General features: G+C 48.7%; 10 protein-coding genes across 10 annotated transcripts; 2 read left to right on the top strand and 8 right to left on the bottom strand.

Moving 5' to 3' along the window:
- Positions 1-682: 682 nt before the first annotated feature.
- Positions 683-1,931, top strand: UREG_02552 (3-isopropylmalate dehydrogenase; the record flags this gene model as incomplete). The annotated part of the gene is made up of 3 exons (XM_002542990.1): positions 683-1,154; positions 1,215-1,641; positions 1,709-1,931. 3 exons carry the CDS (start codon positions 683-685, stop codon positions 1,929-1,931), a joined length of 1,122 nt encoding a protein of 373 aa, XP_002543036.1.
- A 275-nt stretch (positions 1,932-2,206) lies between these two features.
- Positions 2,207-4,390, bottom strand: UREG_02551 (uncharacterized protein; the record flags this gene model as incomplete). Its single annotated transcript, XM_002542989.1, has 1 exon — positions 2,207-4,390. One exon carries the CDS (start codon positions 4,388-4,390, stop codon positions 2,207-2,209), a length of 2,184 nt encoding a protein of 727 aa, XP_002543035.1.
- A 564-nt stretch (positions 4,391-4,954) lies between these two features.
- UREG_02550 (uncharacterized protein) lies at positions 4,955-6,000 on the bottom strand (the record flags this gene model as incomplete). The annotated part of the gene is made up of 2 exons (XM_002542988.1): positions 4,955-5,751; positions 5,814-6,000. 2 exons carry the CDS (start codon positions 5,998-6,000, stop codon positions 4,955-4,957), a joined length of 984 nt encoding a protein of 327 aa, XP_002543034.1.
- Positions 6,001-6,737: 737 nt separating this feature from the next.
- UREG_02549 (uncharacterized protein) lies at positions 6,738-7,506 on the bottom strand (the record flags this gene model as incomplete). The annotated part of the gene is made up of 2 exons (XM_002542987.1): positions 6,738-7,346; positions 7,498-7,506. The coding sequence occupies 2 exons, from the start codon at positions 7,504-7,506 to the stop codon at positions 6,738-6,740; spliced, it is 618 nt and encodes a 205-aa protein (XP_002543033.1).
- Positions 7,507-8,449: 943 nt separating this feature from the next.
- Positions 8,450-9,778, bottom strand: UREG_02548 (pyruvate dehydrogenase E1 component beta subunit; the record flags this gene model as incomplete). Its single annotated transcript, XM_002542986.1, has 4 exons — positions 8,450-8,921; positions 8,977-9,263; positions 9,329-9,452; positions 9,528-9,778. 4 exons carry the CDS (start codon positions 9,776-9,778, stop codon positions 8,450-8,452), a joined length of 1,134 nt encoding a protein of 377 aa, XP_002543032.1.
- Positions 9,779-10,491: 713 nt separating this feature from the next.
- UREG_02547 (uncharacterized protein) lies at positions 10,492-12,362 on the top strand (the record flags this gene model as incomplete). The annotated part of the gene is made up of 2 exons (XM_002542985.1): positions 10,492-10,640; positions 10,721-12,362. The coding sequence occupies 2 exons, from the start codon at positions 10,492-10,494 to the stop codon at positions 12,360-12,362; spliced, it is 1,791 nt and encodes a 596-aa protein (XP_002543031.1).
- A 246-nt stretch (positions 12,363-12,608) lies between these two features.
- On the bottom strand, positions 12,609-14,519 carry UREG_02546 (uncharacterized protein; the record flags this gene model as incomplete). Its single annotated transcript, XM_002542984.1, has 3 exons — positions 12,609-13,648; positions 13,707-14,134; positions 14,233-14,519. The coding sequence occupies 3 exons, from the start codon at positions 14,517-14,519 to the stop codon at positions 12,609-12,611; spliced, it is 1,755 nt and encodes a 584-aa protein (XP_002543030.1).
- A 670-nt stretch (positions 14,520-15,189) lies between these two features.
- UREG_02545 (uncharacterized protein) lies at positions 15,190-16,472 on the bottom strand (the record flags this gene model as incomplete). Its single annotated transcript, XM_002542983.1, has 2 exons — positions 15,190-16,228; positions 16,291-16,472. The coding sequence occupies 2 exons, from the start codon at positions 16,470-16,472 to the stop codon at positions 15,190-15,192; spliced, it is 1,221 nt and encodes a 406-aa protein (XP_002543029.1).
- A 595-nt stretch (positions 16,473-17,067) lies between these two features.
- UREG_02544 (uncharacterized protein) lies at positions 17,068-18,965 on the bottom strand (the record flags this gene model as incomplete). Its single annotated transcript, XM_002542982.1, has 4 exons — positions 17,068-17,899; positions 17,953-18,211; positions 18,294-18,379; positions 18,508-18,965. 4 exons carry the CDS (start codon positions 18,963-18,965, stop codon positions 17,068-17,070), a joined length of 1,635 nt encoding a protein of 544 aa, XP_002543028.1.
- A 678-nt stretch (positions 18,966-19,643) lies between these two features.
- Positions 19,644-23,057, bottom strand: UREG_02543 (acid trehalase; the record flags this gene model as incomplete). The annotated part of the gene is made up of 4 exons (XM_002542981.1): positions 19,644-20,831; positions 20,884-21,177; positions 21,233-22,975; positions 23,046-23,057. The coding sequence occupies 4 exons, from the start codon at positions 23,055-23,057 to the stop codon at positions 19,644-19,646; spliced, it is 3,237 nt and encodes a 1,078-aa protein (XP_002543027.1).
- Between the last annotated feature and the right edge of the window lie 428 nt (positions 23,058-23,485).

Genomic DNA, 23,485 nt, shown 5'->3' with positions numbered 1-23,485 from the left:
TGTTTGTATGCCCTATGATGTTTGAAAAGTTGATTTATTTTTACGCTCAAGGTTTCCTGCGATTCCCATTCCATTAATTGATGTTCAGGAGATATAGAGGTTTACAAATTCATTTTTACTTGAAATAGAGGCTTGTTTCCTTGGTTTCCGCCAATGCTCACAATCAAACCACCTAAGACGCTCTTATTCCCATCGACTTCTTATTGTATCCTGGCGGACTGATTGCAACAACTGTCACACAGGCCGCTACGTATTGCAGGAACTTATGCTGGCTGCATAACTCCGGGTCTAGCCCATTTAGTGCTAGTGTAGGCTTTCGGTAACCTTACTTTATCCTTGCGATATCGGAACTTAAACCGCCAATCACAATGCTTGTTCGAGCTTCGGGATCACGCTGGCGGTATGCCGAGCTTCAAGCTGAGGAGCTCAATCGCCGAAGGTGGGATGAGTTTATGCCGAAGATATGCGGCGGGGCGAAGCGATGATTCGAAGGACAAGCAGTTGGTGATATGAATGAAAACGCCGATTCCGGAGGGAAAGGGAGAGAGTACATAAGGAGCTTAGTCGCACGGTATCATTGAATCGAGGAAGAGAAGCGCAATTCTTTTAATATTCGTTGACAGAAGCGGAGAAAACGGGCGAGGAAGGGACAAAAACGCCATCGCTGAATCAATATCGAACCATGTCTTCCAAGACGTACAGCATCCTCACCCTTCCTGGGGACGGGATCGGTCCCGAAATCATGACTGAGGCTGTAAAAGTTCTCCAAACTTTTTCCTCTGCGAATCTCAGCTTCAATTTACGTACGGAGCTCATCGGCGGTTGCAGTATCGATGCCCATGGCACGCCCATCACCAACGCAGTCAAACAAGCCGCTCTTGAGTCCGATGCCGTTCTTTTCGCATCTGTCGGTGGGCCAAAGTGGGATTCATCCCGGAAAGGCTTGGATGGTCCAGAGGGCGGCCTGTTGCAGCTGAGAAAGGCCTTAGACGTCTATGGGAATCTCAGGCCGTGCAGCACCGACGTCTGCGCAAGCGTGAGCCGGGAGTTCAGCTCGTATCGGCCTGAGGTTGTTCAAGGCGTGGACTTTGTGGTCCTGAGAGAGAATTGCGGCGGTGCGTATTTTGGCAAGAAGGTCGAGGAGGAAGATTACGGTGAGTTTGCTGTCCTCTGGTATTGAATTGGGCTGTATATTAAAACATTTCCCCATGTAGCAATGGATGAATGGGGGTATTCAGCGCAAGAAGTCCAGAGAATCACCCGTCTCGCAGCCCATATTGCCCTCCAGCATAACCCACCTTGGCCGATCATCTCCATGGACAAAGCCAATGTGCTTGCTTCCTCGCGGCTCTGGCGCCGCGTCGTCGAAAAGACACTTACCACCGAATTCCCACAAGTCAAATTCTCTCATCAGCTCGCTGATTCAGCTTCGCTCATTATGGCCACGAACCCACGTTCGTTAAACGGTGTCCTGCTTGCCGATAACACGTTTGGCGATATGCTGTCAGATCAGGCCGGTTCAATTGTGGGTAGTCTAGGAGTGTTGCCAAGCGCAAGCTTGAGCGGTGTCCCAGGAGAGAAGAGAGAAGATGGCAGGAAGTCCTATGCGTTGTATGAGCCAACGCACGGTTCTGCGCCAACGTGAGTACCGCCTGAACCCTTCACATTTGATTTTTCCGAGGTTAACGTGTTGGATTTCAAAATGTAGGATCGCTGGCAAAAACGTGGCGAATCCCATCGCCATGATCCTTTGCGTAGCAATGATGTTCCGATACTCTTTCAATATGGAAGCCGAAGCGAAGGCTATCGAACAAGCCGTCAGCGCTACACTCGATGCTGGCATTCGCACACCGGACCTTGGAGGAAAGGCGGGAACATCTGACGTCGGTGATGCCATCGTAGCCCGTATCAAAAAGTCCTTGGGTATATAAAAGCATCCAGAGGGTGAGTAAAAATAAGGGAACCAAAATTTCCATGATATTTTAATGACATGTATAATACAATATTCTTATGGGTAATGAGACATATCTTCGAGAGAGATAGCATAGTGGCTCTCAGAGTGATTCTCCAAAGTGGAAACTAGATTCCAATAACCTATTCAATGGACTATTGTTTCCATGGTGCGTCGATGGAGGCTTTGTGCCAGGGGCTGGGCAGAGCACCGGGCGCTATGATTCAGCGATGGGCAGCCGTCTTGACCCCTTCGCTAATCCTTCTTCACAGCCGTAACCGGCGCACGAGCCAAAGGCCCCCAGTTAGCTCGCGGATTGATTTGATAGCGGATGAGCCGCTTTTTGCGGTGCGCATCCAACGCCTTTTTGCCAAGAGCCTTGTCGAATACTACATCCAGTTTGCTTGGATCCGGCAATTCTAACGAAGAGGGACCTTTATCATTTTTCGATCCGGCCGACGATTCGCCTGTTTCAGGCTCTGTATTTGCTCCTGGTCGCTTTGCGCCAGATCGATAAAGGGCAGCCTCAATTTTTGTGGTTAGGTCGGATAGATCTTTGCCCGACTCCACGGCACTTAGTATATCACGTTTTAGAGACGACAACCCTGCACGGTCGCCGTCAATATTAAGGCTCTCTCTTCGTCTCCTCATGATTCCGGCACCGGCGCTCCCTTCACTCAGAGCACCTTCTTTGATCGGAGCCTTTTGGCGTACCCATTCGCGCATGATCTCCCAGATCACATTCCAGGGTGCATCTGTACGAATAGAGCCCGGCCTAGCATGACTCCGGGTTGATTTGTAACCTAAATGACGAAGAGCACCGCGAAGTGAAAGCTCGGGCATCGTCAGAGTGTGGAGGACCTTGGAGATAGCGCTGGGAAGGAAGAAGAAGGGATGAGGTTCAAGTTTACTCGGGTCAACTCGAGGTATAAGGGCAGAGGGTTTCCCGCTGTTATCGCTATTCTGAGTGGCTGATTGTGGCTCGGGTGTAGGTGCTGCAGAAGATTCGTCAATATCTAAATCTTCTTCGAGAGCAGTGGTCAGCATCCCTTCGATGCGACCAAATGTTGGATACGTCTCCTTATCGGCTCCCGCAAGCAGAGCAAGTGTCCGTTGAATGAAGTGAGGATTGTGCAAAGGCCCTGCCCACATCGGGCCAGCGAGATGTGTCCGGAATCCGCAATGTTCGCAATTAGGCGACGCTGTTGGAGCTTGACTCAGACGATAGAGGTAAAAGGAATTGCCATTCTTCGCTTTCTGCTCCTGATTATAGGCAAACTTCTGTGTTGTCCAAGCTCCGCAGCCGCTGTCGCAATTGTACACAACCATTGATTTCCCAGCGGTAAATTTAACTTCAGAGGGAGACTTATGAACGCGAACAAATAATCTAGCATAGAAGTCGATAGACAACGAGAGCAGCGGCTCAATCGCAATCCCATGTTTCGCCGCAGTGGTCGCCAAAGCATGTAGAATGAGACGTAAACCCCCTTCGTGCGAGTGTACTCCCTTTATAGGAATGCCACCATAAAGCGCAAAGGCTTTTTCCGGATACGCAGTAGCTGCAAAAACCCCGGCATCCGTGCAGGTAACGCACAGCATTCCTCCGTCGCCAACAGCTTGCACTGCAGCGTCCATGAACGGCGCGGCGGTCCCGTAAGGGTCGAGGTCTACCACATCGAATCTTCCGAAGTAAGAGCCGTCTTTACGTGGCTCCCGCGGCCCAAGTATGCCATACATGTATGCACATGCGTCTCCATTGTTTGGCTGAACGATATCCCCAACTTTATTGTGTTCAATGTTGACCCTCATCGATTCAATTGCGAGCGCAGAGAGATCGTTGGCAACCACTTTGCTCGCAAATGGGATCTCTTTAGCATAACGAAGCGCACGTAAGCCAGTAGCCGATAATGCGTCGAGAATCTTGAATGGCGGCGAAAACGATTTCCTGCCGGCTTGAACTTGGCCAGCATCTCCCGGCCTTGGGGCTTTCATATCACCCTCAGAGGCTTCTTGTACGGCCACATCTCGATTTTCATGCACACATGGTTTCTTGCTTGCTGCCTCGACATTGCTGTCGTTATTATCTCCATCAATCTCTTCTCGCTTTCGTTTTGTCCCATTTTGCTCCCGTCGCTTCGAATTCCGTTCGTGTTTCTCAAGCTTCTTCGCAATGGCGTGCTCCCCATACGCACGAATCGCCAAAACGCTCAAGTCTCGGTTGAACTGCTGGATTGGGTTGTAGAAAACGGCCGGCCTATCCTTGTCTTCTGTCGGCTTTTTCTTGCCCCCTTGATCGGACGTGGGTTGGAAGGATCGAGGGATAAGGATATGTGCAAGCCCTTCTTTCACGGTTTCGTATTCTTTGCCTTCATGTTGTATTATCTGCCCTGCTTGAGGAGGAGAAGAAAGCGTGCCAATCGTGGGGGCGTCCGAAGCCATTTTGCGCAGGTGAGTCTTACTGACGCCTCGGATAGAAACGAAATTTCCGTGAAGAATCTGGATATTAGATGAAATAGAAGAGCAAGATCGGCATATTGCGTCGCTGGTCACTTTGAGGAGCGAGACGGCTCGAAACATTGGATGTTTGCTTCAGCATGGTCCAGAATATCGGCCCTTGGTGACTTTTTAAAGTTGCAACATCTTTGACTAGAGTGTGCACGGACCACCATATAATCATTTGCTTGCAGTCGTTCATATTGAAGCACCTCTGTCGGAATACTATGCACTATGTGTCTGCTATCTGTGCTCACTTCAAGGCTAGGATTGTTCCGGCAGTGCCTAGTTGGATACCATCAACGCTGGTTGATTGGAGGCCTTTAAGCAGTCATATCAGATCTGGCCCCGGAGGCTTGAACCCAACAGGTGTCTATCAACTGCTAGGGCTCGTTTTTCCCCTGATCCCACAGGATATGCCACAAGCCACATCTCAGTTCGTTCATTCCCGGGAGCAGCTTCGCCGGTTTTCTACCGTATTGCCAACTTCGCAAGACGCTTTGGTCCTGTTCAGCTCACCAGATACGGCCCAAGTAGCGGTATTTGGGAATATATGTTGTCCCACGTCTTAGCTTCCCATCCGCTCCCAAAACCTCCTCTACCAACTACACCTAGGCCTCCAGCAAGCCATAATCCACTCCCAGCGAGCACAAGTCCCGTGATAATCCATGTTCGTCGTTTTCGTTTCTGCAGGGCTTTGACCTGCTTCGCATTCCCAAGATAGCCTCCTGTAGCACCGAGTCGTTTTTCACGTTCCTTATCCAATGCCGCAGCTTCCCTCCAACCCATCCACCAGGCCCAGCCGCCAATAAAATGCCACACTCCAATTCCAACGAATGCGACATACCATGTTCCTATAGTCCAAGGTGACCTGGCGAGTCCATGGGCAACATAACCAAGCCCGACGCTAGAACTGCCTCCGTCAACATACCATGGTCCAATGCGGTTGATTAGCACATGGATTCCTAAAAACGGGACCAGGAGATATCCCAATCTTGCTTGTATGCTAGGGAGGTTGGCAACTTTCAGTGCCTTACGCTGCTGAGGTGTCTCTGCGCCATAAAGCTTAGCTCGCCTAGCTTGTCGAATGGACCTTAGGGCTACTCCGGAGGCAACGTGGGCAAGAATCGGCAAGGTCAGTAACACCGGCTCAAGGATAGGAGCTTGATAAATTGGGCGAGTGAGAAGTAGGTATGTCTCGCTGGCCGCGACAGATCGAGTTGCTAGAGGGATTAAAGAGGTATTGACAAGGTGCAACCCAAAGAAAATCGAGGGCGGATAGGTAGAGTACTTTTGGACTTGCGAAACTAGTTTTCCTCGGAGCCCGTTAGTCTTTTTTGTCCAATTTCGCGCACACTAGGGATCATACACCAATACTCCCAGGTATGACCGCTCAGTCCTAACCGCGCGCCGCGCGCATTCTGCCGCGCATTAAAGCTGTTGGTTCGAGGTTTGGGGGTGTATTGTCCGTTTTCGAGATTCGAGAGCACGTCCTCGTCTGGTACTGGTTCCAGCTCATGAAGGTGGAAAGAAGGTGTGTCGTCTGGCTCGCCCATTGTGGATTATCACAGCGCTCACTTCAACTCGAGCTCTCTCTGTGTCGACCAGGTGCCACCGCCGGGGATCAAAATCTCCGCTCAACGTAGTTCATATTAGTCAGCAGCTACTTTGTCTTTATGTGCTCCAGGTATGGAGTAGTGATTTTCAAGCATTGTCGACTCTGTGGAAGGGAAGTTGAAGGAATATCTCACGCATGAATATTGAAGAGGTGTTCTCCGTAACTAACGCTAATCGGATACTCTGGCCAGTCTAGTAGGTGTGAGAAGCTGTTCCGCGCTATCTCTTCATACCTCTTCCAACTATATTGATTTCGAAAAACATAAATATTAGTTACTCCATAGAAATGCAGGTATTCTCCCTTATTGAGTTTGTTCATCAGTTCTTTGTGATCTATCCATCCTCTGGTGAAATTTTGACTCCTGTCCTCTGGTCAAACAACATCTCTGAGGTTTATCCAGGTGAGGCAGTGTTGCTTCCACTCCTCCAGGATCAAAAGAGTATTTGGGAAAATCCAGATTCCTTTATGACTGTAGGAAGTGGTTAGCGTGGAGGGAACGAGGACTTGACAGCAGGTGAATTCAAAGAGGTTGTCAAAATATGATCATCAGCTTCATGAGTATAGTCAATATCCCGAGCGCCGGACACCACGCTTCCATCACAAGTAACTAGTATACACCAAGACAAATCACCCACTTGACAAGCATAGTTCGCGCCTGTAATTTTCCAAACCTGTTTAGCCCAAAGGAATACTTGATGCGCCCTTGCAATTCGCATAACAGCCCGTTGGAAGGCGAGGGTTGTAGTAACCTCCTCCCGCTGTCACATCATCTTTGCCGTACTCTTCGTCCGTGTCGCTTTCCACGTCGTTACTGGGCTGTTTGGAGCCGGCTCCAGCTTGCGGCCGTGCCGCACTTTCACTCTCAGCCCTTTTTTCTTCATCCTCATCGTCGTCACCCAATACATTCTTCCGGATCAAGCCGCCGCCCGCTGCGGCCGCATTACCAGCACCAGTAGCGCCACCACTCCCGGCAGAGACGACAGTGAAGGAGCTTTTGAAGCCGCCCTTTTTAAACCCTCCACCACCCGCACTGCTTTTCCCTCCCGCTGCTGTCTGCGCGGTGTCGACAACGACCAACCCCGCCTCCGCGTCGGCCTTGCGTTCCGCTTTTCGCGCTCTCTCTGCGGCGTTAGGATCGCGAGATAATTGCTTCAGGTCACGTAGGCGCTTTTTGTGCTGGTGGTCGTAGGAGGAGATGTGTGCTTCGTATTCTGGGTGGCGGGAATAGGATTTGTTGCAGAGCGTACAGGTGAAGGACGTCAAGGCAGATCGGGCCGAGTCAGTCTGCGGGAAGGCTCGTTAGACTAGCTAACCCTCTAGCTATCGGAGAATGTGTGGTAGAGAACCTGCCTTGGGAGCTGGATTTGTAAAACCACGCTATTCGGAGAGATGAGCTTTCACGGCCATATTTAACCCATTGGGGTGATTAACTTACTGGCGGCATCTTCGAGGCTGGACAGCACCGTCCGTCTGAGTTAGAAATATTACCAAAGCCAATCCAGCGTGTGAGTAGCGAAGGGTTTCGGGAGTTGGGATGGTTACTCCGTACTTATTAGCGATGGAAACCGGGGTGGAAGCTCTGCCGGAGCTTGCAATAAATTCATGCTGAGGAAAATCAACTTTACTCTTTGATTCAACCCATCTTTTCACCCGCTATAAAAATGGGCTAGAATATTCAAAGGAAATCTGTATTGATGGTATTGCCCTAAAGATAAAAGACTATAAGGTCTTATACATTCTCCATGGCCATATCTTTGAAAGACCGCTATCTAACCGAAGATGCAACCCTCAATTTATTTCCAACTTTTGAGTCCCTCCCTTCAAGAGTTCCGAAGGATAACCTGTGTGAGAACGGGCGATTCTTCTCTCTTTTTACTTAAGGTAGATTTGTGGTCACTTTCGAGCATTCGGGCCAAAAAAGCTAGTATATCGTCGGGCTCTATATCCGATCTTTCCAGTATTATCTGGCAGTGTTGGCCCTTTGGTTAACTACAGACTCACACAGTTTAGTGCGCAACATGGCGCTCCATGAGGACCCTGCTTCCCTCATACCCGCTGTTAAGTATGTTAGCTAACATCTCCTGCAACAAGAACCATTGAACTGCATGCTTTCAAAAATTCCCTCTGCAATTCAAGACCTCTTCAAGCTGAATTTTGAAATGTTCTTCAATTTTCAAATTATGGGACTGAATTTGGCTCATCAGCCACATGATCTTCAAAATCGTGTTGTGACGATGGACACATCTAATAATCATACAGCAAGAAATTGCGGAAAGGGGAAAATGGCTCAAGTGAAAAGCCACGGCTTATCTTTGAAGGCATTTTGTGGTTCAAAACACAAAAGGATTCAACAATTTCAAAAGAAAAAAGGTATCAACCACAATAAATTATACACGGAGAAGTTTAGCAGCCTGAGATAGAATGGTATCTTCTTGCGGGAAACTCATCTCCTCTAGTTTCAATGCATATGGAGTGGGTACTTCAGCACCAGTGACTCGAATAGCGGGTGCCTGAAGGTAGTCAAAACCGTACTCCATAGTCAGAGCCAATATCTCCGATCCAACACCAAACATGGGGAATCCTGACTCAACAGCCATTAAATGGCCGGTTTTCTTAACCGATTTGATGATTGTTTCAACATCGAGGGGCTTAACGGATCGCAAATTGATCACTTCGGCTTCAACGCCGTATTTGCTCTTAAGTTGGGATGCTACATTAAGAGATTGGCCGACGCATCGTGACAGGGTGACAATAGTCAGGTCCTTTCCAGGTCGTTCAATTTTGGCTTTTCCAATAGGAAGAACAAAGTCATCCTTTTGCGCAGCTTCGCTCATAGGGAACACTTGACCGTACAGAAGCCTATTGCATGTCAGCTTCCTCTCTATAAAACCGCTGGCGTGGTCAGGTCACATACTCATTTTCAAGGAAGACAACAGGGTTGGGATCGCGGATTGCCGCTTTCAAGAGGCCCTTCGCATCTTCTGAGCTCCATGGTGCGAGGACTTTCAATCCAGGTATACTTCCATACCAAGCGGAGTAGTCTTGTGAATGTTGGGCAGCAACACCGGCGGCGAAACCGTTGGGTCCTCTGAATGTAATATTGCAGGGCTGGATACCTCCGGACATGTAGTGAGTTTTCGCGGCCGAGTTGATGACCTGGTCGATGGCTTGCATTGCAAAGTTGAACGTCATGAATTCACACTAAGCATCGACTTGGGAGTTAGACGGCGTTTGTGAAGGCCCTTTCAGGTTCCAAAAGGTCTTACCACTGGGTGTAAGCCAGCCAATGCAGCCCCGACAGCCAAACCGGCAAACCCGGCCTCTGTAATCGGGGTATCAATCACACGTTTGTCGCCGAAGCGGTCCAGAAGCCCTTTCGTCACTTTGTAGCTGCGAGCACGTCAGCGATTGTACTCAAAAATTGGATCTTTACATAAACCGAAATCTAGATAGGATGGCACATACGCTCCATTATATTGCGCAACTTCTTCTCCGAGGATGAATACTTTCTCGTTCGAAGCTAGTTCCTCCGCCAATGCCTCATTCAAAGCATCTCTGACTGCAACTTCCTTGACACCGCTGGGGTTCGCATAGGTTCGTTTTTGGTATAGGGATTGAGTGCAATTTGCGGGTTGAAACGCTGTGCGAATTGGAGTAGAGCAGAACCGGGAAGATAGCAGTCGGGACGCCGGGCGGAGGAATCTGGGAGCTGCCATTGCGAACGAGAGGGTGGGCAAAACCGGAAAGGAAGGAGCTGAGATCGATGGGTAAATCGCAATTGGCGAGGCAAAGGAAAGTGGAACGAGGAATCAATGCGAAACAAAGCGCAAGAAAGTCGCTCTCTTTGCCTGAACTTCGTCGTTGGCGATACAAGGCCTCACCACCAACGGTTTTCCTTTGGGGTTTGGTTGAAGCCGCTTCGGGCTTAGCGTGTTGTTGAGGTGGCCGAGAACTCTATTTGATTACTAATTTAGCTAAACCCTAAATAATGGGTATTTCCATACACTCAATACGGAGATCATTTGGTGGGGCTGACAATACCGATACGTCATTACCCAGTTGGATGCAAACAATCAAAAATCAGTACCTACTCCGTACAGGTAACTTCTCCAGAGGAACTGCCCTGCAGTACTAATGCTTTATAAATAGCCAGTAGCTAGATTTTTACATTACCTAATTCTTACTTCATATCTTGAACTGTCCGGAGTACGGAGTAGATATCAAGGCATCTCCAGCAAAATCAAGCATCACGTGATCACGGTCTAACTTTATTCCGACCCGCTGAATCACCTGCCGAATGACTAAGGCTTCTTGCAACCTCATTTGTTTACCCTTCCTGCCCTCAGGCTCTGAGCCGGAGTTGATCATTCACGAGATACAATTATTGGGGGTAGTATGAGAACTTGATGTTCTACTTGCAAGGCTGAAAATGCTTAAATCTGTTTTTGCGGCTCTTGTGGGGCTTACTGGGTCTGTCCTCGGCTCGCAACCCACTGCCCCAGATCCCATTCCTGCACCCTTACGGAATCTGACATGGGGTCAGTTGAATTTCCTTCACACAACGGATACCCATGGCTGGTTAGCGGGGCATTTGAATGAGTGAGAGATCAACCCTTGAGAACACCTTCCAAGCCGCAGCTGAATGTTTTGCAAAACAGGGCTCAGTATGGGGCTGACTGGGGAGACTATGTCTCATTTGCGGCGCATTTACGGAAGAAAGCCGAAGCGGACGGAACAGACCTGCTACTAATTGATACAGGGGATAGAATAGAGGGAAACGGATTATATGATGCTTCAGATCCCAAAGGACGCTATACGGCAGATATATTCAAATCTCAACACATCGACCTTCTATGTTCGGGAAATCATGAACTCTACAAGCAAAACTCCTCCGAAGACGAGTTTTCTATTACAGTCCCGAACTTCAGAGGAAATTACATTTCCTCAAATATCGAAATTATCGACCCAAAAACCGGTGATCTAGTACCATTAGCGCCGAAGTTCAAGAAATTCACTACCAAAGTCCAAGGTATACGAGTTGTAGCATTCGGATTCTTATTTGACTTCAAAGACAACTACCAAAATACCGTCGTACAGCCCGTGGAGGAGACCGTCAAACAAAAATGGTTCATAGAAGCAATCCAAGATAAAGAAGTGGATCTCTTTCTAGTTATTGGGCATGTTCCTGTGCAGTCGAAAGAATACGATACCATTTTCAAGGCAATTCGTGGCGAAAATTGGGATGTCCCGATTCAATTTTTTGGAGGCCACTTCCATATTCGAGATTACGCTAAGTACGACGACAAGTCATATGGATTGGCAAGCGGTCGATTTATGGAAACCATAGGCTTCGCATCCATCAGTGGCCTCTCGCAGGGTGGTAAAAGGCCTACTGGGTCCTTGTCATTCAATCGGAGATATATAGACAACAACTTGTGGTCCTTCCACCACCACACAGGTCTTAACGAGTCGACATTTCCCACATCCAAAGGAAAGGCTGTATCGGAAATGATCTTCAAGGCCCGTCGTGCCCTTAATTTAGACAGGCTTTACGGATGCAGTCCGGAGACATTTTGGATGTCTCGAGCTAAATATCCGTCACCAAACAGCATCTACACATGGTTGGAAGAAAGGGTACTCCCGTCCACTCTGCGTGGCGAAAGACCTGCCATGGCTATTTTGAATACCGGTGCTATTCGATTTGATTTGTTCAAGGGACAAGTCACTGAAGATTCAACTTATATATTATCACCATTCACGGGAGGCTTTCGCTTTACAAAAAATGTGCCCTACGATAAAGCAGTTAAGATTTTGGAAGTGCTAAATAAAGCACCGCGTATTTTTTCCCAAGGATCGGGAATTTCGACTTCAGCCTTTCTCACCCCTCCTGAACAGTTAGGTAGGACGAGTGGCTTCGCCGATTCATTGCAATCTGACCAGGCTCGCTTTGATTTCTCAAACTCCATCATTCCTAACGCAGATTTAATACCTGGTTACACGACTAAAGACGTTGCTGGAACTGACGGGGATGACACAATACATTCTCCAATCTCCTTTTACCGCTTGCCGAATTGTATCCAAGCTTTTATTCCCACGACCAACACCGAAAATCACCTAGAAAAGCCGGACACAGTGGATCTAATATACCTGGAGTTTATTGAGCCTTTTATCGACGTAGCAGCCAAATTCGTCGGTTTGGATTTCGACGTTAGAAAGGATACCGCCGAATACAAGCCTGGTTCGAGTCTGAGGTCAGTCATTGTGGACTGGGTGAAGAGTAATTGGAATTGTGAAAGATGAAAGTAAGCGCTCAGGTATTATACGCTTCTGTAGGATTTTATGCACTAGAACAACGCTGTTCTTATATTAATTATATCATAGAATGAAAGAGGCTGAGTGCTTAGTGGTTGACCTCTAGGCCTCTGAACGATACCATATGTATACGCGATGAGAGAGTCAAAAGCGTGGAAGATCATGATATTTGCGAGCCTACAAATCCGCGAGGTACACCGTAGGAATGCAGCGTTGTTATGTGTATACCCGCTATCACGTTGCATTAGCCAAAGGAAGATTCCGCCTTCGATATCCAAGCCACTGGGGTTGGGTCCGGCGGTAATTTGTGCCAGAGCTGTTTTGCAGATCTTCAATTGCGCTGGCATATCTTATCAACTTCGCCTCCGAAAACGCGGTATGCATGATCGCCAATCCAAACGGCATGCCGGACTCGACATTCAGCCCTGCAGGAATCGAGATCATCGGATATCCGGCTTGAGCGGGCATCATCCAAGTCTGCCCAACATCGGTAGGGACCAGAAGGCCATCCAATTGACGATTACGATAGCTGAGAGCGTCATTGATGCCCTTGCGCGAGGAGGATCGACAGAATGAGACAGCTTGCCAATACGTTTCGTTTTGAATGCCTTTGGTGGCTAGCGACGCAAGTAAGCTATCTTGACCAGCAGCCCAGGCCGGGTGAGCGTGAGGAGAAGCGCCTTCTGTTCCGGAATTGTCATAGTTGTACTGGACGACATCTTCAAGGGAGCGGATATTGGTGTTTTCAAGCTCAGAAAGATAGGCTCGGAGATCGTTATAAAAATCTACTTTCATAATCGTGTATTCGGACTCGTTCGCATATCCGCGTCGCGAGCCCCAATCCCAATCCCACCTATCTCGAGGAATAATGGTTTCATAGTTGGTAATCTCAGTTCCGTTAACGATGGTGGCACCCGCACTTTTGATCAAGTCGACTAGCTCCAAAAGCTGGGAGATTTGACTCGGCTCTCCCAGCTTCCAATACGAATTCCATGGTATACCAAACACAGCACCCTTGAGCGCCGTCTTGTCAGTGAGGAATTGGGAGTAACCACGCCTACCGCGAGGTGTCTTCCCCCTTTGTACAAAGGTATAGTTATCACGCTTATCGATTCCGTAAATGGCATCTAGCACGTACGTCGCATCACGCACTGTTTTCCCCAACGTTCCCACGGAATCCTGGTGGCTAGATATTGGAATCACGCCAGCGCGGGACGTTAGTCCAACTGTGGGCTTGATACCGACAATAGCGTTTCTCTCCGCGGGTTGGACAACTATTGACGGAACAATGTCAGCACTGCGTAACATCGTCAGTCACTAAGAGAGCCATACCGCTTCCATCAGTTTCGGTACCCAATGCAAAGGCCGCTTGATTGATAGAAACCGCAATTCCAGAGCCCGAGCTGCTTCCCCCGGGGTTGACGGTAAAATTATACGCGCTTCTACTCTGGCCTGCAAAGGCAGAATATCCTTGAGAATAGTCTGTTGTGCGCATCTCCGCCCACTCGCTCATGGCAGCTTTCCCCAACAGGAGAGCCCCAGCTTTTCGCAGCTTGTAAGCGACATGGGCATCCCTAGGAACAACACTTCCTTGCAGGGCCCAGCTCCCGGCAGTTGTTTCCAAGCGGTCTCTGGTGGCAATGTTGTCTTTTACGAGAAAAGGGATCCCATGGAGTGGGCCACGGACTCTACCTCTGGCTCGTTCTACATCGAGAGCTCGGGCGATTTTCAAAGCATCCGGGTTGGTTTGCGAAACGGCACTATAAGTTAAGACGTAAGCGGTCTTTCGACTCTAATGGTCCAGATGGGGATTGCGAATATCACTTTATCAGAAAGCAAAGAAACTCCCGATTCATACTTCACGTATCCATTGGTCTGGAAGATCCTTTCGGTGTAGCATTCGACGAGGTCAACACTCGTGAGTCGACCCGAGGTGAGCTGTGCTTGAAGCTCATCAATCGTTGCCTCCTCCAATCTAAACCCATGGCAGAGTGGCATAGGGAATAGTGAAGTTCCATTGCTGCCCAATTCCGGGAAATGATAAGGATACGGGTTTTTGAGCAATTGGGAATCAACCAGTGCATCGCGGGCATCAACGAAGTGGCAGGCAAACAATGCCGCCACAGCTCTCTGCCATAAAACCATGGCGTGCTGTTCAGTGCAAGCAAAGCAGATAAATTAATAACGCGCCGCGGAATAGTAGAGATAGACTGTGGGTGCTTAGATTTCAAAGGACTTTGCCAATGTAGCGCATACAGGCTCCGAATAACAATGTCTTAAATGTCGAGATCCCTGGTAGAAGTTTGAAAAAGACGGTCAGAAGTGCATACAGCTCCTTCGAACTCCGCGGTTTGTTCCCAGGGACTAGGGGCAGGGTGTGATCAGCGAGCTGAGAACAACAGGGTTTCTCTGATTTTCCCAACGATAATACTACAGTACAGGGAAGTAAGAGATTCTGTGTTCAGGTCAATAGCTGAAGAACCAAAAAGGGGCAGAGGAGGCTCCAGGTAGCATATTCTTCACAGTTTGTCAGGGTAATTTTGCTTCGATGTCGCAAATATTCTTTGCCAGGGACAGGCTCCTTAGGTAGCTTAGGCCGCGTTCGTATGTAAAACCATTGAGCAGGTCGGGCAGTGCTGTATCACCAGAAAATCGGCATCGACGCGTCTAAAGCGCGTGTAAATTGAATCTCCGTTCAATTTTCCGCAGTAACAATAAAAGTGCTGATCAACATCGACCCTGTTCGACGAGACCATCAATCTGCACAGCTTTTAATATACAGTAAACGAGCAAAATTGGCCTCCAACGGCAAATCTCAGTCGCCTTCATATACGAACACCCCCTTTCCACTTCTAAACCCGCTCAGCGTTCCCTGGACTTCCTGCGCCAACTCTTCCGCCTCTGTATCGCGTGTCCACTTGATCTCTTGCACGGGAATATCCTTAAACTTGCCGTCCCTAGTCATACGAAGGATATCTTTTATCGTATCCTCCTTCAGTGATGGATTACTGTTCCCCCACTGCGACACCCAGAAGCCTTCAAAACTGATATTTTTGAAGATTAGAAGGCCCGAGGGAAGGTTAAGAGGTTGCTTTGCCATCGCGCCGTACGTGACCACGCGGGAGTTGGGAGCTAGGACTTTAGAAAGCGCGGTGGCACTATTTCCGCCCACGCAGTTCAGTGCGAGACGAATCGGCTCTTTGCCCTGGCGCGTGACTTGTTTGATGATCTCGCGCAGCTTTGACGATGAAAGGAGCTCGGCCTCGGTAATAACAACCGTTGCGCCTAGGGATCGGAGATCCTCCTTGATAGCTTCCGTTTCCGCTTCCGTTTTTCTCTCACGGACGACGTTAATGGTCTTGATGCCCCATTCACGCGCGATCTGGATGGCTGCGCGTCCAACACCGGAGTTTGCGCCATTTTGGATAAGCCACTCCTCTCCACTACGCATCCAGTCCCATTCACAAAAGTCCTTTATCATTCGATAGGCAGTCACAGGGTTGACGCCGACTGTCCCGACCTGTAGAGCAGACAATCCGGTTTTGTCAACCTTCAGAAGCTCTGACTCATCGAACTGAGCATGTGTTCGCCATGTTCCCATGCCTGTCCGTTTCATAATGACCCAATCGCCTTTTTTGATGTTTTTAACACCCGCTCCCGTCGAAAGCACCTCAAAAGCTCCTTCATTGCCAGGAACCGCGTAGGGTTCCGCTGTGCCAAGTTCGGTGGTGAAGCGAGGTTTGCTCGGATAAACTCCTTGGATCTGATTGATATCCGCGGGATTTAAAGGAGCTGTAAGGAGGCGAACTGTGCATTGGGTCTCGTGGGGCGGAGAGATGGAATAAGAGTGTAAACTATCCGTGTTCGTAATTAGTGGTAAGCTCAATTGGATATAAAACGGGGGGTTAAAGCACACCTAAGAACGTCTTTTGGTTCTCCATACTTGGAGAAAACGAGGGCTTTCGACTGCGTATACCCGAAAGCGGAGATGTACCGTCGTCGATCAAGGTGGAATGTGACGGGGGAATTCCGATGGCATGACACCACCTGCCGGCCTAGCAGTGAAGGCAGGCGGGCAATGGGCCTCAACGACAGCATGTTCAATCCCAATCGCCGAGCGTTGGTACTGGGCAAGTTGAACGATAGCGTGCAGGTGGTGATGGCCTTCGGTCCGAGCGAGTTGGCATCGGAACAGCATTATTGTTTTGCCGAGGGCTCCCAGACACCCGAGTGACGTCACGGTAACTATCGCTGACGGGCCGAGAATTCAGCCGAGCGAGGACGACTGAGGTCTTTGAGAGTGAGGCTCGGAGTCTCATCCCGGCGACTCCAAGGGGTTTAAAACATTCAGAACCAATTTGCTAAAAACATTCCCTAGATGCTAACGCTGTCACTGACGCCTGAAGCGAATAAAACGCATCCCCTGTCGAGCAGGAGAGTGCCACCTGAATGACCCACCGTACTCCGTAACTCTGTAGACTGCCCCAGGGAGAAACCTCCAGGCTCCCAAGGCATTCGAGCTTCATCGCCTCCAAGAAACAAGCATTTCCCCACAGTGCTTAATGGGGTTTAACTTTGCAAGGAGAACTTCTCAACGTTGTTTACTTGTTATTGAGTAGGGCACAACAAACCCACTACATACAGCATCGATCTTGGTCCTGGACTCCTGGTGTATGTACAGTCGAGTATGGATTCAAACCCGATCCATTCTAATCTTCCACGCCCGGGGTTCTACCGCCACAGCTTTCCCAGTATCCTTTTCAACCTTGATTACAATATCATCGAGGCTGATATGGTCATACAAGAGACCGTCTATTTCCATCCAGTGGAAACATCTGCCAGAAAACAGTTCCTCATAATCCGCGCCCTCGACTTCCGCTGGTATTATATCAATAGTCGCCCGGAACGAAACGTCCGTGCACCTTTTTCCAGAATTAGGGCAAGCAGAATCTGCTCTAAGTTGCGTTGGATATAATCGCACATGTACAGAATCAGTTGTCTTCTTGGAGTCCTCTACAAGTGTCTTGAGAAATTGAATAACATCGGTACCATTGCTGATCCAGTGCGAAATGCGGATGCCATGATGATCGTCATTTGTTTCCAGGGCAATTGACGAGTTCAGATTATTGGCGCGATAGAAGCCCGCAATCTTTATCTGAGCTTGTCTCCTTGCTTCGTTTTCGAGAGCAGTGATTAAATGAGATGCCATGGTTGATGCGATGGTAGACACCGGGGGCTCTCCAGGAGTCGCAATCAAAATAGTCAGTCCCACGTTGTAGTCTGGTAGGAGAACGAACTGGGACGTGTAGAATCCGACGTGGCCAGATTTCGTGTACATATCAACCACGCGAGGATTCTTCGCGCGAAATATCTCCCACGGAGCGCCCACGGAGTGGGAAAGTGAACTAGTATGAGTCATCGGTTTCAGCCATCGACGGGTATCGGTTGGTGTGAGCAGAGTGGAGTTCAAAATGGCCTGGCCCAATCGAGCTAAATCATTAGCAGTAGAGTAAGCCTCTATGGCCCTAGAAACAAATCAGCCATTGTCCAGGGACCTCTCGTACAAATGTAATCCTACGGTGCTTCCAGCCCAAAGGAAACATTCCAGAAAGAGCTGCTAGGGCTCCCAGGGATAATCCCCCATGAATCATTCCGGAAGAAACTAGTCCGTGATAGATCCAGAGTGTTGAATACGGAATCTCTCATCATGTCTACAAGCGTCCGTCCCTTGAGTTTCTCCAACGCCATGCCCAAAAGTGTAAATGCTGTATTGGAATAGATAGGCGCATTGAAAGGAGCGTAAACCGGCCGACGATGCAAAATCTCATTTATGAACGCTGTTTAATTAATATTTAGCACTAGGAGCATGGAGAGAGAAGGAACATAGCTTGCCTTTCCTGGAGCACGGTGCGTACCCACATGAAACCGTGTCATTCTTCTCTGGGGGAGGAAACATTGCTTTAAGTATCGGTGAAGCTTGGACTGTGGATGCGAGATCCCCAATACTAGCTAGATGAAGCGTTAAAGGATGTCTTGTCTTGCGGAAATATTGAACTATTTACTCGCGCGAAAAATCCCGGATAAGTGGCTTGCTAAAGACCCAAGTGTAATCTCAGTCCACTGTATGTCGTACATCTCGTTTGATTTTGGAGCTGCGGCAAGCTCAGGGATATACTTTGTAACTTTCTCGTTCAAGAATTCGAATCCGGCTTCAACAAGTAGGGTGTATATAGTGAGGAGTTTTGTAATGCTGGCCACACGGTAGACGGTATTCCCGTCCAATCCTTCATCTGGCAATGTGCCGTTGAACGTGCTCGCGACATGATGGTACTCCCAGATTGGAGATCCATCTTCGCCGGTGAATACATTCAAAGAAAATGACGATTCTTCTCCGTTTATTTTGGACGAGGCCAAACCCTCTGCTATTTTCCGCGACAGGCTCTCCAGCTCATGTTGGAAGGTCAAACTCGACGATAGTCGAGTTGGAATAGGAAAGGCTGGGCCAAGCAGAGCACAATCTTTGACTTTTGCAGCCACCAAAGCAACGTTCAATATTAATAGGAGGCCATGGCCTCCTATGAAGTGTTTCATTGCAAAATTCCAAAAGCTCGGTTCAGGTGTACAGAAATGCAGAAATGAAATAGGGAAAATTATCAGCTGCGGGCGCCAAACAGACCAACGGGGCCAGCAACGGCAGCTTTGGAGGGTCAATCAGGGATATTATATTAACAAGCAGCGTCACACAAAGCCGAAAAGTGATCGGCAGCCCAGAGTGGAATCTATGCGTATGGCTTGGGCGGCATGGAAATTATCGATGCCAACGAGATCCGAAGAATTTGCCTTCTGCCATACGCTGCACACAGGACAACTGCACGGCCGATGATCGACAAAGTGTGACAACCTAAAGCCAGGAGCCATTTGCAAAACTCTGCAATGAAGGACGAGTGCCAAAATCTCCGATGAAAATACATCCTCATCGAGTTCGTGCAGGTTTCTATGTGAAGAATTCAGCACCTAGGTAGAATCCTATCACCATACTGCCATCTGCTCTCATGCCGTCGCGAGTGATGTCTGGTGTGGAAGGGTTGGGCGTTTGCTTTGTTTGCAGTTCACCCCTTTTCAGCTGACAATGAGGCATCTCACTAAGACTCACATCTCAGGAGATTTTGACCTTTTTCAAAACATAAACATCAAGAATTGGCATAAGGAAGCTGAAATACTAGAGATAAAATCCACTATATCGAATACCAAAACTCCACAGCACAAATCTCAAACTCTCCTATTCTCAGCGGCATCTCTCCAAGTGACGCCACGGATCCTGAATTTCTTCAGCTCGCCCTCTCCGCGCTTGTTCTGTTGAGCGCTGTCTGAGCCGAGGATAGACCACTCGGCCACCGTTGCCCCGGTGCCATTCCCAGCCCGAATCTCAACTTCACCAAGGGCTTGATTCCCGCTAATCAAGAGTGTCGCGAATTTAGTCACTGGAACTGGCGAGCTGAGGGTGATATTTGTTGTATTTCCCTTGTACGGTACGACTTCGTTCAAATCCGTAATATTTGGCCGATACGGGTCTGACATAATGATCTGTGAAAGTTCTGCAGCCACGATCGAACCCGCAGGCCCGCTCGAAGAGATATTTGCCACCGGGGGGATGGGTGCATCATGCAACAAAACCTTCGCATATTGAGGAGGCGCTTGTGCCCAATCAAATCCAAACCCAACGATTCTTGACGATAACGCTGATTCAGGGAAGGTAACCGTTATCGAGGCCGTCACATTGGCGCTTTTCGGTTGCCATTTGGTGGAAGCGGCCCCGTCGATTGCGGCAATAGGGAATTGCCCAGGTAGGTACTCATTGGGGGAGCTGACAGGCTGGCATTGTACGAGGTTGCCAGGGTATGTGTTGATGGAGCCTATTTGCCGATTTGGAATAACCAACTCTCCAGTTACAGGTAACGAATATACTTTCACATTAACTTCAGGGCCGACATGGACGGGAATGGGCGCGTTAGCAAAACGTTGGTCAGCGGTTTGAAGGGCGTCTCTATCTTGCGCACGTTGTATCGTAGTGTGTGTATAATTTGATCTAGCTTTAAGCGGCCAGCCGTGCCAATAGAATGTTCTATAGGTGATATGAGGAATTTGGGGTGGTAGGTTGGGATCGAGATGGAGGACGTAATCAGGGAGGAGGCGATATCCAAGGTATCCAAACAGGACTACCTGATTAGCACCTCCATTCCCGGTCAAAAACGGGAATGCAGGGTGTGTGCCTCCGTTCGTCAACCAGCTGTCAACCAACTGCTCCGAGAACTGGAAGAAAGGGGCTCTGACATATGGACTAAACGAGTATTGCGCGTAGGTATATGCGGAACACCCCGATGGAGACACTTCATTTGCAACGATGGAGAAAATTGCGTACGTCATGGCTGGGCCATTTGGCGACTGCTTCCCCGCGTACTGGTTATCTCTGTTAGCATTATCGGGGCAAACGTTTGAAAAGGGTACGTACATAGTCCAAGTCCAGAAGCGCGTTTTCCGGCGAGTAATTTTCAGTATAGCGTAAAGGAAAGGTGTTAAGAACTATATCGGCTTGTTTGACATGGGTGCTCCCATTCATTGTAGTGTATTCTAACGTGATACCGGAATCAGAGTCCCTGGATACAAGAACATTCTCCGCCATATCGTTCCAAGTCTGGTTTTGCTCGAGGCCGAGCATTTGGCGAAAGCCATTCGCATAGATCAATGTCGTCGCGATCATTGGCATAGTATAACCGCCGCCGTCAACACCGTTAGCAAATTCGTCCTGCACATAACGCGGTTAGTGAATAGTCAAGATTAACAGAATATGAAATTCGTACCGGATCAGTCATGTTTGTTAAGGTCCATTTAGACCCGTTTCTCTCTAGGATATCAGCGAACATTGAAGCGACCGAGTTGTATACAGGATAAAGGCTAGATTTGAAACGATTAATATCACCAGTTGTAACCCAATTGTTTATCAATTGCAGGCCAATATCTCCATTTAAATGATATTGGTAGTCAAAACAAGGACCTGATCCCGTGCAATTTCCAAAACGGCCACTAGTCCAGGGGTATATAGCTGATTCTGGAGAGAAATATGTCCGATTTTTTGAAGATGCAAAGGCAGTCTTGGTGTTTTCTAGGGCTTGCTGATACTTATCTACCCGGTAGTGGGTGAAAGTCTGCGCCGCTTCGGGGAATGCTGTCACAAATCCTGGTTGCATCCAGATGTCCGCATCCCAAAACACTAGGCCGGCATACGAATCCGACGTCAATCCACCAACAGCCATACTTCCTCTATTTATTGGAGCATAATTAACAGCCTTCATCGCATTCGCGCTGACTGTTGTTTGAAGGAGGTAGTAGGGGTTGGCTACGGCGGTTATCGCGGATTCAATGATATGATCGTCAGTGGGCAGCCAGCCTGATTCTGGCGAAGAAAAATCATCAACAGAATCGCTTGGAAACACCGTCGCCCACTCGTCGATATGAGATTTTAGGGATGATTCGTACCCGTTATTTAAAGCCCTGCTGCACGAGTCCTTGGCCATAGATCTGGGGTCCACAAAACCGTCTGTCGAGGCAACTCCTACAAATTTTGTAATTTTCGTTGTCACTCCCGACTTCAGATTGACGGTAGCCGCCTGTGCAATTGTTGAGTCGTTTGTCCGAATATAAGGCCTGTCGGAGATCACGGAGAGAGTAGACAAATCTACCTCATCCGTTCCTGCAAGCTGAGCGTAGAGGTAGGCCGTAACGTTATTAATACCGTCAGGCCGGACCGACGAATAGATAGCTTGTCCATCAGTTCCAGAGCTAGCGAATTGTGTGCGAACAGCAGAGTATCCATCCAGTATGTTGACGATGGTCGCATTCCCGTCAGTCGAGGGGGTGATTTCCATGTGCACAACAGCTTGATTGACGTAGAGTTTATGCGCGAAGAGCCGATAAGCGATAGCAAAGCTGGCATTGCCACCCGCGGGAGTCCAATTGTAGCTCCAGCTCAATATTCCGCCTTTCATATCCAAAGTAGACACGAAACCTGAGATGGTGGCGTTATTCACAGTCGCGTCCAAGTAATCGTCACCTCCAAGATCTAAAACTAGTCCACTCCAGTGGGGAACACCGCTGATTACGCTCTCGCCACCATATTGATTCATCCAGCGAAAGTTGGACCCATTCGTTTCAGGCTGTAGGTCGTAAAAGCCCGAAATGGTAGCAAAACTTTGTCGTCGAGAGAAGAGAGGCCACCCGTTTATCACATCGCCGTCAACCGGAACATCCAATTCAAAAAATGGCCCGACTGCAGCAACGCTGATACCCAAATAGCCATTCGCAATTGATCCACGCGATTGGTAGTGTCCCTGATCAAGATTCGTCGTTGTCAATTTCCAGTTTGTATTATCCCAGGAAACCCCGGTAAATTTGGTAGCATACACAGGGCTTTGGGCATTGGATTCCCGCTTGTCAAAACGCGGGGAGCGAACATTACGGTCAAATACGTCCGTAACTCTGGGGTCATGACGATGGGCAAACCCGAGCGGGGCTTGGTCGATGAAGAGGAAGGTGACAAGTAAAGCCTGTTACGAATTAGCCATGGAATTCATAATAATATAAAAAAGTAGAGATGCGCTAGCTTTGTCATTTTACCTTGAAAAGCATTTTGCAAAGTGAACGGCTGCAACGGGCGGCGCAAGAGCTCAGGAATATTCGAAATCCGATATAACCGCCTCAAGTAGCCCGGAACTGCGTTCTCAAGCAGCATCGCAGGTGGAAGCGGTGTTCGAAATCAGTCCCACCCGGCGACCAACGTTTAATCAACACTTCACTCGGGCACCAAGTTGCAATGCGATTATTAACTGGTGAGAACCCCACCAAGACTGCCAAAGGAAAAGGCAGTGTAGTTTTTCAGCCGTTGTAGGTGAAACGTAAGAAAAGGAACCTTCAAGGGCTGGAGCGGGATGTTGTCACCAGGCGCATATGGAGGACAAAAGAGCAAAAGAGAAAATTAAGCGGGACATTCCCACAATATATCCAAGGCAAAGCTCCAGCAATACTACGTCGTATTTACTCTCGGACGGGCTGGTGCC

Source organism: Uncinocarpus reesii, genomic scaffold, assembly GCF_000003515.1.
Source record: "Uncinocarpus reesii 1704 scaffold_1 genomic scaffold, whole genome shotgun sequence".
NCBI classification, from domain to species: Eukaryota; Fungi; Ascomycota; class Eurotiomycetes; order Onygenales; family Onygenaceae; genus Uncinocarpus; species Uncinocarpus reesii.
This window is presented reverse-complemented; position numbering and strand designations above follow the sequence as displayed.